Source organism: Empidonax traillii, unplaced genomic scaffold, assembly GCF_003031625.1.
Source record: "Empidonax traillii isolate 1590-97213 ecotype Southwest subspecies unplaced genomic scaffold, ASM303162v1 scaffold41:size1892772, whole genome shotgun sequence".
NCBI classification, from domain to species: Eukaryota; Metazoa; Chordata; class Aves; order Passeriformes; family Tyrannidae; genus Empidonax; species Empidonax traillii.
Window position 1 is genome coordinate 176,093 of NW_020955234.1, and position 13,519 is coordinate 189,611.

General features: G+C 43.2%; 2 protein-coding genes across 2 annotated transcripts; one reads left to right on the forward strand and one right to left on the reverse strand.

Moving 5' to 3' along the window:
- Positions 1 to 172: 172 nt before the first annotated feature.
- On the reverse strand, positions 173 to 4,929 carry PNO1 (partner of NOB1 homolog). The gene is made up of 7 exons (XM_027878408.1): positions 4,664 to 4,929; positions 4,411 to 4,560; positions 2,857 to 2,940; positions 2,150 to 2,210; positions 1,540 to 1,657; positions 947 to 1,017; positions 173 to 484 (listed from the first exon to the last, which is right to left on the reverse strand). The coding sequence occupies exons 1-7, from the start codon at positions 4,907 to 4,909 to the stop codon at positions 417 to 419; spliced, it is 798 nt and encodes a 265-aa protein (XP_027734209.1). The 5' UTR covers positions 4,910 to 4,929; the 3' UTR covers positions 173 to 416.
- On the forward strand, positions 4,911 to 11,454 carry WDR92 (WD repeat domain 92). The gene is made up of 8 exons (XM_027878403.1): positions 4,911 to 5,134; positions 6,012 to 6,112; positions 7,138 to 7,268; positions 7,718 to 7,819; positions 8,573 to 8,688; positions 9,038 to 9,172; positions 9,708 to 9,805; positions 10,545 to 11,454. Exons 1-8 carry the CDS (start codon positions 4,940 to 4,942, stop codon positions 10,750 to 10,752), a joined length of 1,086 nt encoding a protein of 361 aa, XP_027734204.1. The 5' UTR covers positions 4,911 to 4,939; the 3' UTR covers positions 10,753 to 11,454.
- The last annotated feature ends 2,065 nt before the right edge of the window (positions 11,455 to 13,519 follow it).

The following is a 13,519-nucleotide window of genomic DNA, read 5'->3' on the forward strand; positions in this document are numbered from 1 at the left end:
GATGTGTGGATTTAAATGCTTAATTATGCCGATTCCTTTAAGCTCAAAACATGAAACTCAAAGGCTTTCTGAAGTTCTGATAGCAGCCTCTTAAAACTCTGACGTTCTGAAAATCCGTAATGAAGCGTGTTTTTGTTGGAGGCTGTTTAAGTAAAAAATCATGTACTCGTGCTTTTGATATGGACACAACTTAAAATACCTTTTAATAATTATATAGAGACGTTATGTATGTTCAGATCACACCACATGTCTGAAGGCAGTCAGACTGCAAAAACAGTCCCAGTTTTCTTCTGGGCTTCCAAATCCAGCAGAAGAGCTGTGGCTTCTGTAGCTCCAGGCCTCCTGTGTGTCCAGGAACTAGAACTCCTTTGTGTCCAGGAACCTGGACTCCCAGCCCCCGTCCTTGGTGCTGCAGCTCAGAACCTCTCGGCTGCTCTGCTGGCCACTGCCCTAATATTGCCATAAACTTTGGAAGGAGGACTTCCTGCAGAAGAAAGCACAAATCCAGTCAGCAAACGAGGTGATCCATGTCACAAAAATGGATGTTTTGCTCTCACACTTGTGCGAAAAGCGGAGAACTAAGCCCAAGGGTAAGAAGGATGGGCAAGGTCAGTCTTACTGCAGGTGCAGAGTTAAAAGCTGCTGCTGTTAGGGTGAGTTGTCCCCTTTGCTTTTCAAGAACCCCTCGGGGAATGTTGCAGCTACATCAAAAGGCAGAACATCTCTCTGCCCCACAGAGAGGGTTTTGGAGCCAGAATGAAGCCCTGGACTCCTCACTTCCCCCCTCCAAAACTTTTTCTTAAGGGCAACAAGCCAACTGCCACCAAACTACCTGCTCCAAGTGCAGGTATAGACAGGCCAGGAAGAAGGTAAGAGCCATGAAGCAGTTTCTCAAAATGCAAGATCTATTTATATGAAGTGAAGAAGATTAGATAAGAGGACTTACCTAAAATTAGATTGCAAATTGCTGTTCGTGCCATTTTAATGTTCTGAAAAGATCCCAAAATATGAATTTTTCTGTAAAAAGCAAAGTAGCCTCAGTTAATGGAAAAAACCCTCTGTGATTAGAGAGTTAGTAGAGTTGGAGGTGAGAGATAAATGTGGAATTCTGTATCAGTGGACTAGTTCCTTTTCTACACTTGTAAATAGTAAAAAATCCCAACTGAAGCCCAGAAAATCTACAATGTAAGACCTGTGCTCTTCTAAATCCTTTTAAAATAGATTTTACAATTTGGAAATTTAACAGTGTAGCTGCTTCAGGAGGAAAATGTGGCTGGGTTGGTGAGTTCAACTTTGATTATTCGTAAAAAGGAACTCCTACACTGTGGGCAATGACGGAATTCTAAGTGTGCTGGTGACTGTCATTCTCATAACAAAAGGTCAAATAAATACTTGTGTTAATTAAAAATAGCACTTATTTTTTCTTACTACTGCTCTGCAACAGTTCCAAAAAATCCAAGTTATCTTTGTTCCTGGCAGGGGACATGGATGAGCCGAGGGGACTGTGTTTTGACCAGGAGGGAGTCAGTCTGTACTTACTGGTCAGCGAGAACGATGCGTGTCCTGGTTACGTTTTCTATGGTGAATTTGGTTTTTCCACCTTTCCCTGCTATTCTCCCTATTGCTCTTGACAGATGATCTCCTTTCAAAGGTTTGACTGAAACGAGAATAACATGCCCAGGGTAACAGCAGTGGCGTGTATCCCTGTAATCCTCCCCTTGGTCAAGTTACTGGAAACAACTCAGGACAAGTAATACAGAAACAACTTCACTGCTGAATGCAGATCCATTCGGATTTTACTTTTTGCGACCAGCAGTGCAAACTGCACCCAGTGCTACCTCACTGTGAGGTCTCTGGCATCCAAGAGAAACTCTACTGCAGAACAGCAGTAGAAGGCATTCCACTGCACTTCAGACTGAGGAAACAGAGGCAAAGCCCACCCACTTAACAGAGGTAGAAATTAAGTAGATTGGGTTCAGATGCTGCTCTACAGAGAACTCCAAGGAAACCCGGTGATACATGACAAAATAGATGCTTCTGGTTTTCCTCCTCTGTGAGGGCAAGTGACACAAGTGGAGAAGGGAAAAAGAACGATACTTGAAGGAGACACACACACAACTCCTGGAATACTGCAGCAGCAACTACTCACCGTCTGTAACTTCAAATGACTCGAGAAAAAGATCATCCAATCTGATGAGAGCAAGAGCGTCCTAAAAGAGCAAGAGATGTGTTATCAGCACGAGTGCTCCACTACCACAGAGTTTAAAGCAGATGTTCTCTTTTTGCATAGGAACAGATGACATCAGCTGAATTTCTCCAATTCGTCTATCAAATAATAGCTAAAGTTAAATGCACTGCTTTTTCAACAGCAATGTAGGTATTTTTGTCTAGAAAACCCTACCCTATGCCCCTGCATTCACTCTAACTTCACCTGTGCTAGTGAAGCCAGTACAGGTCTGGGACAAGGAGCAGCTCCTACAATACTGCAAAAAGTGGGTTTCTTTTCGCTAAAGAGTTTGAGTTTTGCACAGGCTGCAGGTTATTGGCTTGGACTAAGGCAAAATGAACAGTCTTGATCTGTGCAGAGCACCTCAGCCAGATTTACTGCATCATGCTGTCTTACACAAGCCAAGTATGTCCTCTTTGTCATAAATTAAATTATGTGTTGTTTCAAGGTTACGTTTCTATCTTGCGTTACCTTAAGGAACTCAACATCCACTCCAGTCACAATTTCAAACAAATTTATTTCTAGAAAACCACCCCAGGGTTTTTCTGTCTTTCTGTAATTTGCAGAGGCCAAAGACATCATGCTAGCAAACTGGAGCGATCTCGCAACCAAGCTGCTGGGAGACTCACCTCTACTTGAAACCCAAGTATAAACGCTTTCACAAAATCAGCTGCTTTTGTCAGGGCACTGAGATCCTTTGTCTCTTGACAAGTCTGCAAGACAAGACATTATGTGTACAAATTAAGACCAGGGAAGCTAGAACTGGGATTTGAAGAAGCCTGTGCTTGGAGGGGAGAGAAGAGAGAAGGTGCTGAAAATTCCCCCCCTCCACTGAGAACCCTTTTTATTGAGAAAACCCAAAACCAGCATGAACTAAACTAAGTAGGGCTATGGGCAAAACGAAATCTGCTTGATCAGGAACAAAATCTTCCTTCTCACCAGACATCAATTGGTATCAAAAAGTGATGTTAAAATCCCAGGTTTTGCTCCTGCACACTTGTGGAATAGAAGCACAGGAGTTCCTGCTCCTCCCTCCCTTTTCCTGGAAGTTATTTCTAGGAAGCTTAAGTAAGGTGTAGTTCTGTCATCTTTCCTCCAGCGGTAAGATTTCAAGGTTAGGAAGCAAAATTCCTGTTGGTGCCTGTACTTTCAGTACTGGAAGATCTCGTACATCTACACTGTTAATTCAGCAAGTCTTATGTCAAAGCTTTGGACCGAGACTTAAAAACTGCTAGTTTGAATATTCATGAGAAGGAGTAAGGGAAAAGAATGAGCATCTACAACATTTGCAGGTCTGTGTTGGTATCTGTGCCCTAAGGTATTGCAGTGCAATCCATTAAAGAAAAATTACAAGCAATCAAATACTACAGGCCCTTATTGTCTGCCACAACCATTAGAAGATTTGGTGCCCCCCTCTAAAGACACTGTTCAGTCAAAATTGTCAGGTAAGCATTAAATAGCTGGAAAACATTTCATTCCAAAATCCTATCTAACACATAGATTAAAATTTTTCCTTAGTGCTACAGTACATAATTTTCTCCTACAAAAACTGAATGCCCCTCCAGTTCATGCTGGCCCCTTCTGTTACACTTTTGGATTTTACTTGCATTAACTACTTGTTCTGAACAAGAATTGACAGATTTCATCCCCTGTGAGGGTCTTCTGGGTAGGTGAAACCACACAGTTTCCGTTTTTCCAAGCATTATTGGGATTAGGGGTGCTTCTATAGTCTAATCTGTGGAACAATAAGGAATCACGTTGAACATGAGAGGCCCTGACTTTCAGGAGTTAGAATCACAGAATGTTAAGGGATTGGAATGGATCTTAAAAATCATTTCGCTCCAACCCCCTTGCCATGGGCAGGGACACCTCCCGCTGGACCAGGTTGCTCAGTGCCCCATCCAACCTGTATTTGAACTATTCCAGGGATGGGACATCCACAGCAACCCTGGGCAGCCTGTTCCAGTGTGTCTCCGCCCTCAGAGTAAAAAAATTTCTTCCTGATATCTAACCTAAATTTCCCCAATCTGTACTCCTTCCCCCTTATCCTGTCACTGCAGTTCCTGATGGAGTCGCTTCCCTGTAGGCCCCTCCAGATGCGGGGAGGGTGCTACGCGATCTCTGCCCAACCTTCCCTTCTACTTAGCAGGGCAGGCAGGAGGAAGGGGGCTGGCTCCCTTTACCTTGATCTCCACGTTCCTCGTTTTCAGGTTGAACCTGATCTGAAGCTGCAGGTGCTCCACGATGGGCGTGAATATCTTCATCCAGTTCTCCTTGAGCGGCGTGTACCTGTTGGCGGGCACGGGGATCTTCCTCAGCTCGCCCTTCCCGATCTACCGAGGGAGAGGAGAGAAGAGAAAGAGACAGAATCAGACAGAGGAGGAGGAGCGGGGGGAAACCCGAGGACCTCCGGCGTTCCCCCGCCGCTCCCCGTACCCCGAGCGCCTCGGCGGACACGGGAGGGAAGGCGGGCCGCTTGCTGGGCCGCGGCCCCGCCGTGTCCATGGGGGCCTCGGCCGGCTCCTCGCCGCCCGCCCGCCGCTTCCTCCGCCTCCGCCGGGACACGACGCTGGTGAAGCCGCCGGCCGGGGCCGCCGCCTGCGCCTCCATGTCCGCCCGCGATCCCTCCCACCACGTGGTGCCGCGGCCGCCGGAAGGGGCCGGCGGGCGCTGCCGCCGCATCCGCCGGGGAGCGGCGGGCGCGGGGCGGGCATGTCGGCGGCGGCGCCGGGGCCGGAGCGGCCGCAGGTGGTGTCGCACGCCCAGCAGGCGCTCAACTACACCGTGTTCGACTGCAAGTGGGTGCCCCGCAGCGCCCGCCTGCTGTGCCTGGGCAGCGCCGCCCGCGGCACCGGCCTCGTCCAGCTCTACGAGCTGCGGGGGGGCCGCCTGGAGCTGCTGCGGGAGGTGAGCGCGGCACCCCCCCCCCCCATCCTTCCATGCCTGGCTTGTGCAGGGCCAGGGGGCAAAACCCGAGGCTGGTGTGCCTGTTAAACGCGCCGATCCCGCGGTGTCCTGGCTGTCCCGTCGCTAAGGGGTGACCTTATCGCTCTCCACGACTCCCTGACCGGAGGGTGAAGCCGGGCGGGGGTCGGGCTCTTCTCCCAGGGCGAGAGGACGCACAGGCTCAAGCTGGGCCGCGGGAGGTTTAGGTTGGGCGTTAGGGGGAAATTTTTTCGCCGAAGGGTTGATTGAACGTTAGAATGGGCTGCCCAGGGAGGTGGTGGAGTCACCGTCCCTGGAGGTGGTTAAGGAAAAAGGCTGGATGTGGCACTCGGTGCCAGGGTCTGGTTGACATGGGGGTGTTCAGTCATAGGTCGGACTCGGTGATCTTTTCCAGCCTGATTGAGTCTGTGACTGTTTCTTGCCACTCATCAACGAGCCTATGTTCCTTGGTTGGTTGTCATGGGTTGCATTATGGGTTACAGGGCTGTTTTTGGGGTGTTTCGGGGTTTTTTTGTTTGTTTCTTTCCCCTCAGACTGACCTCCGAGCACTGGCTCATTCTCAGGGGTATCAGTGCCTCAGGCGCATAAAGCCCCATCAGGCCACAAGCAAATAAATTGTTGCTCTTCAAGACCACTAAACTGGACCCTCTGCTTTCCTGTTCTCAGGGAAATAAACTCCAAGTGTAGTTTACCTGTGGTAGCATTTTGATAGTGTTTTGCACCAAATATCCTATGTGTGTTTCACTGACACCTGCCTCTGTGGACTCCTGAGAGCTGCATCATCTGTGGGTTTGTGTTGCCTTTTCCACGTGCTGACACAGTTTCCTTCCTTTAAAAGATTGAAAAGTCCAAACCTATAAAATGTGGAACTTTTGGAGCTACATCTCTGCAGCAAAGATACTTAGCTACAGGAGATTTCGATGGGAACCTTAACATATGGTAAGCATGGATATTCCACTTGGTGTTGTGTTTGTCTCTCTGAATGGAGGTTTCTGTGCCTGGCTTTTGCATGAGATGCTCTCCCTGCTTCTTGTGGTTGGGACCCAGTGTAAGCTTCACTGGCTACTGTATTTGGACTGTGCCTGTTTTCTAAAAACAGCATCAGTTCTGCACAGTGTTTAATTCAGTGCCGCTTCACTCCCATCTTCTGTGTGCAGCTACAAAAACCTGTTAAAGTCCTGTGAGGTCCTCCTCTGAAAAGAGGCTTTTGAGTGGATGTACAAAATACAAACAACAGGTTATGCTCAAGCTGAATTTGATGTCTAGATTAAATATATGTATTTAATCTTGAAGTTTTAAATTTTTTTTTTTCAGGTCTCTGAATGATTTGTGTAATTAATTTTTAGGTAAATTGATTACCAAATAAAATAATGTCAAAAGGGGATTATTTTATTACCATTATTATGATATATCCCTTGCCATGGAATTGCCAATTCTTGTTGGAATAGCAAGAATGACATGGAATACTCACTAGTGGAAATGTAAAATGAAATTCTGAAGGGTTCTCAAAGAATGGGAATCAGTGGGAAAGAACCATGAAAACTGTGGCTGGATACAATATTCACCTGAAGTTGAAGACCAGTAGTCAGCTAGGTGGGGATCAGTGAATCAGGTTGTTTTATAACTTTACTGAAACTAGAGCTAACTGGAGTATTTTGATCTGTAGTGTGATTAATTTTTACTCCAGCATAAAAACTGGATCTGAAGGATTGCTGTGGTGAATCCCTCAACTGCCTTTCCAGACAGGGAAGTCCAGAACTGAGCCAAACTTTTCAGACCAGTCCAAAACAGTAGCCAAAGAGGAATAAACAAAGACACGTGGTTCTTAATGGTGATATCCATATTTTGTTCTCACTGTTAGTCTGAGCTTATATGATTTATGCTCAAGTTTCCTCTCATTTTTATACAAATCCTGAGTGTCAAGGAAAATGCCATATTATCTGTTCTTTTTCTTTCTTGCCTAGGAATTTAGAAGCTCCTGAAATACCAGTGTATTCTGTGAAAGGTCATAAGGAAATCATAAACAGTATAGATGGTGTAGGTGGCTTAGGAATTGGGGAAGGTGCACCAGAAATTGTGACTGGCAGTCGAGATGGTGAGTTAGTGAACTCTGCAAGTCTTCTCAGTTCCTCTGAGCCTGTGAGCTCTGATGGCAGGGCACAGTCTGCCATCGGAACTAGTTACAACCTGTTGCAACTAGTTCTTCATACACTGTCTTTTGAATCTTCCTTGGGACAAATTTTCTCTCTTTTAGAAGCTGCAGATAAGCAAAATACACTGTTGTCACTGAGGCTGGGACAGAAGGAATACAGAGCAGAATAAATGCAAAATATCAAGTAGAGAAAATACATCCTTAAGCAATGCTTTCACTTTATTTCTGTTTGGTTTTGTGGTTCTTTCTTGTATCCACTAATCACAGTCAGGCTTTCTGGAATTGAAAGGGTTTTTGAATCATGAGACTGAAGAGCAAAGGGCTTTCCTGGGAAAATGAACACAGCGTGACACTGTATCCCTAACACAAAATCCATTGTCCTTCTTTCCCAGGAACTGTGAAGGTGTGGGACCCGAGGCAGAAAGACACTCCCGTGGCTAATATGGAACCTGTACAGGGGGAGAGCAAAAGAGACTGCTGGACAGTGGCATTTGGTAATCGATCAGATTATGACCGTTCCTCCCTCTAATATGACTAGGCTTTGATGATTATCACTGTATTTCAGGATGTTATGGAATAGTTTATTTTGTGTAGATGCATAAGTAGCAGAGTTTCCTTTTCAACATTGCCTAATTTCTGTGGGTTTTATGTTGTTTTTTTGTTTTTTTTTAAATAAGCCAGTTTTGTGATAGCTTGGTTTTGGAATCATTCTCTAATCACCTTTGGCCGCCATTTGAGGTTGGATTCGATCATCTTGAAGGTCTTTTCCAACCTGAATGATTCACTGATTCTGTGGTTTCACAGATAAGCTGTGCAAGCTTTATTTTTAAGCCTAGGAATGTAAAAATAGTATGTCCAGCTGTGTTTTCCTGAAGGAGCGTAAATATTGCCATGCACAGGGAACCCATCACTGTTGTAGTGTAGGTCCAACTACCAAGCATTAAGGCATTAATTTATGAGAAGATCCTTGAAGCTTAAGAGCTAATTAAAGAAAACAGCAATGCTTGAACTCTGCATTTTTCTTTTGCACAGAACCAGCTCCTTGTGTCATACACAAGATTTTTCTGTTCCCTTCTGCTTTGAGTACCATCCAGTTCATGAAATCTTAATATCCCAATAGCAATTTTTAAATGTTTTTTTTTTTTTTTTTTCCATAGATGTAAGTTGAAATTGCAGGCTCAGGACTTCTGAAATTTACACGCTAAAGAGGGTTTGTGTTTTCTGATGAATTCTTTCTCTGTGTCCAGGCAATGCTTACAACCAGGAGGAACGCGTTGTATGTGCTGGATACGACAATGGGGACATCAAACTGTTTGATTTAAAAACCATGTCCCTGCGGTGGGAGACCAACATTAAGAACGGGGTAAGGAAACCATAAAAGTATTTTTTCATTCCAGCTTCTACGCAGGGTGGAAAAATTAAAAGGACTTCCCTGTGAAACTTACCCAGAAGATGTTTCTGCTGAGGTTGCACCAAGAAATCATTTTCTTTAAGTTCAAAAAAATTGTACACCTCAAATCCTTGGTCAGGACAGCATGGGGTATTGTTCAGTTGGATTCGTGTTTTCAGATGGATTTGTTATTTCCAAATTGGTGAGGATGTTATAGTAGGAATAATAAATTATTAATGTATATCTACAAATCACAGAACACCCTATTTTTTTTAGCAATGGCTACATTTTAAGAGTGAATATATCTTTCTTGTATTTCCAGGTTTGCAGCGTGGAGTTTGACAGAAAAGATATAAACATGAACAAGCTGGTGGCCACATCACTTGAGGGAAAATTCCATGTTTTTGATATGAGAACTCAGCATCCAACCAAAGGTTTCGCTTCTGTTTCAGAGAAGGTATGGGGAGACAAGAGGATTTCTTAACAGGAAACAAGCTTCCTGCATATATACTGTCAGAGTACTTTAGGCATAGTACAAATAGGTAATAAAAGCCCAGGTTACTTTATAAAACAGTATTTTTTTACTGAATTAGTGTTTGTAATAATTAAAATGTGAAAACGGAATTTGTCGTTCATTTAGTGCATTTAAGCTTTTCCTCGTGGATGTTTACAGACAGATATGCATTAAATCAGAGCACGTGTGCTGGCGTTTTTCCTAAGTGATTTCTGTTGCTGCAGGATCTTGCTGAGCCTTGGGTGAGGTTTAAATTTGAATTGTAGACTGTTTGTTGTGTTTGTGCAGTATTTGCAGTGCATTTCCTTCCAGTCATGATTTTAAGAGACATCAGACAGTTAAATTAACCATCCACCATGAGAAGGCTGGGCTCTCTTTACACAAGTGGTCTCTGTTTTAAGATTCTGTACCTTTTCCTATGAAGTTCATCACTAAATTACTTCTGTACAATGCTGATTTTATTTTTTTTTTTTATTAGGCACAAAAATCTACCATATGGCAGGTCAGGCACCTGCCACAGAACAGAGATATATTTATGACAAGTGGAGGATCTGGGAGCCTTCATCTCTGGAAATAGTAAGTGGTCATTTCTTCATCTGGGAATAAGAAACCTACCATTTAATGTTTTAAGAAAGAATCTTTCTGAAAATGATGAGTGGGGTCCTGCTTCCAACCTCAGAATATCTAGTTAAAATTATTGCTTAAAAATGCAATAGAAAGGGTGAGCTCAGTGTCAGAACTTGATCTGGAATCTTGAATTAATCCTTAAGAGAATATGACACCACAGGTAAATTTTGCCCTTGTCAGTTTTCTTAACATGATGAAAATCTAATTATATACTTGGTTAAGATGATAAATGGAAGAAAATGGGTTTCTTAAAATTCACATGCAGTAGCAGCTATGTCTGAGAAGAATATTGAAAGCTTAGACTTTTAATGATTCTTATGTTTACATCTTCTTGCTTTACGTGGAAAAATAATTTCATCATACTAAAGACAGTAAAGGAGGTGCATTAGGTTTCAGAGTAGTTGAGGTGAAATTTTCCTGCCTGTGGCAAAAGCCAAATGGTTAAAAAATGAAGGGCTGTTGGAGAGAGGTGTCAGGATTAAAAACTTCTTGCCTCCTTTTTTTCTTTCATGAAATGCCTGCTAAATATGCAGTGTGGGTATAGCTAGATGGGATTATTCATTATTTTTAATGACAGACATTTATTTGCCTTATCTGTAGGACAGGAAATAAGGAGGGTAAAGGTGTGTTTGCATCAGTAAATTCTAAGCAGGTGTGTTTGTTTTTGTTTTCCTTTTCCCATCGCCAGTGAGTACCCGGCTCAGCGCTCCAAGAAGGATTCGGAAGGAGCCGAGATGGGGGTGGCAGGGTCTGTCAGTCTCTTGCAGAACGTGACTCTGTCAACACAGCCCATCTCCAGCCTGGACTGGAGCCCTGACAAAAAGGGACTGTGTGTCTGTGGGGCCTTTGACCAAACTGTGAGGGTGCTGATAGTTACGAAGCTTAACAAAATTTGACAGCAAAACCAGAATTTCTGACGAGAAAGCAGCAGAGTTTGCAGGCTGTAAATATGGGATGGGGAGCCCTTCTGTTTCTAATTTAATTTCTCCCTTAATAAAACTGGATTAAAGAAATAGAAACCAGATCTTTCTATTGAAAGTTCAGATGTGTGCAGTTAAGAGTTGTTTGACTGATTGTGCTGCGATGACTTGAAGTTGCCTGGGCACAAAACTTTTACCTTCTAGAAATGTGAATTTACACTAAAAGTAAAACGTGCCTTTGTGTTAATGCAACTCTGTAATTTCAGAGTTCACTTTAATTTGTGTTCAGTTTATCCATAGTGCAAATATCTTCACTCTTGTTAAATGGTTTGTCTTTTTTATATATAGTGTTGCCCATTTGCATTCATGCAATGGGAACTACTGTATAGTCCCTCACAGAAACTCCTTGTGCTATTGGATTTGCTAATTAGAATGTTTGTTAAAGCGACTTAGGATTCTTTAATACACTAGAGAAATTACAACAAATGCTGAAATTAAACTCATGTTTAATGGAGTAAGCTTTTTATTGAAGCTCTTACAGGAATTTAAACTATTGAGGAAAATGCACTGTTTTATTATTTTAGTTTGTTTTCATAATAAGTTTTTATGTTCTGTTGTTTTTACCTCTGTTTGCAACTTGGTATTCTACAAATAAAGTTATATGGAGTGTTGTCTTAATATGAACAAAGTATATTATTCAGACATAGAGAGATTTAGAGAAGGAATGTACTTGCATAGGTTTGCAAGAACAGTGTGCAGTACTTAGATAAAACTTCACTCACTTTACAGCAAAAGTTGCTAAAACTTACCTCCATGAAAAACTTTAAAAGGTAGCAAAAGTACTGTCTATTTAATTTTTATAGATTCAGTATTTCTTCAAAACCCAGTTTTGAAATTTGTTGTTATTGTAGTTATAAGTCCTGTTACTTCTCTCCAATGAGTTTCTTTTCTGATTTTACCAGTGTCTGCTGTTGCCAGTTCTTTTTATCAGGCACATCCAGTTACTGTCCTCTATTTGTGGATGTAGGGTGGGAGTTTTCTTAATTTCAGCGAATTTTGTTTGTCCCTTCTTGGTCTGGCATTAGCTTTCAGCTGACCTGTAGGTGCATAGGCAAGCTTCAGATGAAAGTATTTATTTCTGAAACCAGACTGTGATGGGAGAACATTGGCTTTGTCTGGGTTAACAACAGAAAAGGCCCTGCGTGGCCATTTCCCTGTGTATTGTCAGTCAGCTCTGATGTGGAGAGCATGAGGTGACAAGCTTTGGACAGAGAGACTTCAGGTGTTTTCTCTCATCTGAGACTGCAGCTAAATACAAGTGTGATAAAGTTGTCCTCACTAACTCCTGGCTATCTTAATTGATTAAACCAACCGAAGAAAAAGAAGCACTTGTTGGTAGAAAAGGCTATAAAACCTTAAACCCCGTGTAACGGAGAAATCCTTCATGCCTGTGTAGCAGAGGGTGGGCAGGAGGAAAACTGCAATAGACCGCAAACCCATTGTGTCTGTGGAAATCCATGGTTGTAGCAGGTCACTGATACTCTGCTCCAGCTTGCCTTCCAATTTAGATTCTTGTATCTCAGGTTTAGCAAGAATAAAAACACAGGGAATGCAGGCTAAATATTTAGTGGAAGAGAAAGATTTATGAGATCCAGCTGTCTTCCCTAAGACTTGATGGTTTGCTTTCAAGTGTCATATTTAGTATATGATTTTTTCCCCCCCCGACCCAAGTAATCCCATCTGCTTTTGTACATAGTGTAGTGCTGAGAGCATATTCTGAAATTATTTTGAATGTTAACCTTCTTAGGGTGCATCCCAGCAGGAGGGAATAGGGGGAACCATTGCTCTGCAGTGCAGTCTGGTGTGGAGTTCAAAGAATCCATTCAAGTGCTTTGAGTCTAAAATGCACCATTCAAAGGCGGCCTCCATGAGCTTTGTGCTGTAAATAAAATATACTCACTGAAAGGTGGGCTAGGCAGTGGAAATCAGTAGAAATATGGTTTCTCTCTTTAATAGTAACCCAGTCAAGCACAGAGTAAGGGATGAAAAAGGTACCTGTGAGGGAAAACAAAGATCTCTTGAGTTCAGGACTGGGCTCTTGGGGCTGTTTTTATGTACCTGTCCTGTAGCAAAAATGTCTCTTCCTTGTACACACAACACCAGGGAGATCTCCTAGTGAGCCTACATGATGGGGATACAAATTAGAGCAAGAACTGATAAACAGCAGTTCTTAAAGCTCCACGGGCCTCGGTAAGATGAAATGTGTGTTACCTCTGTCTACTTAATCCTGGGATTCATTTTGTTTCTTGTTTTGAAAATGAAGGAACATTTCCCTCGTGAGTAGCTGATTTCATGAAGATACCTGACAGTTTGCATGGCAAAAGCTTGCAAAAAGCCAAGAGAGTTGGGGGGAAGCAGTCCTTCATTAAAGGTAAGTGGCTGTATCTCTGTACCCAGAAAATGAGAGACAGTCACTGACTTGAGAGAAGAGCTGTTGCTGGTCCCTGTGCTGTGCCATTTCTCCTCAGCAGATTGGATTTCTGCTTCTTCCAGGCTAAACAAGAAAGTTAAGCAGACCAAAATCTGCCTGTGGCAGTCCTGCCTGCTCTATTTATAGTCCTTCCCCCTCTTGCTGAAGACTGGCACCTTGCCTCTGCAGCCTGGAGGCTGAAGAGCTGAAGCGTGTTCTAAATAAAATCATTGTACATCAGAGATGTACCGCACAGGGGCCAAATCCTCCGTG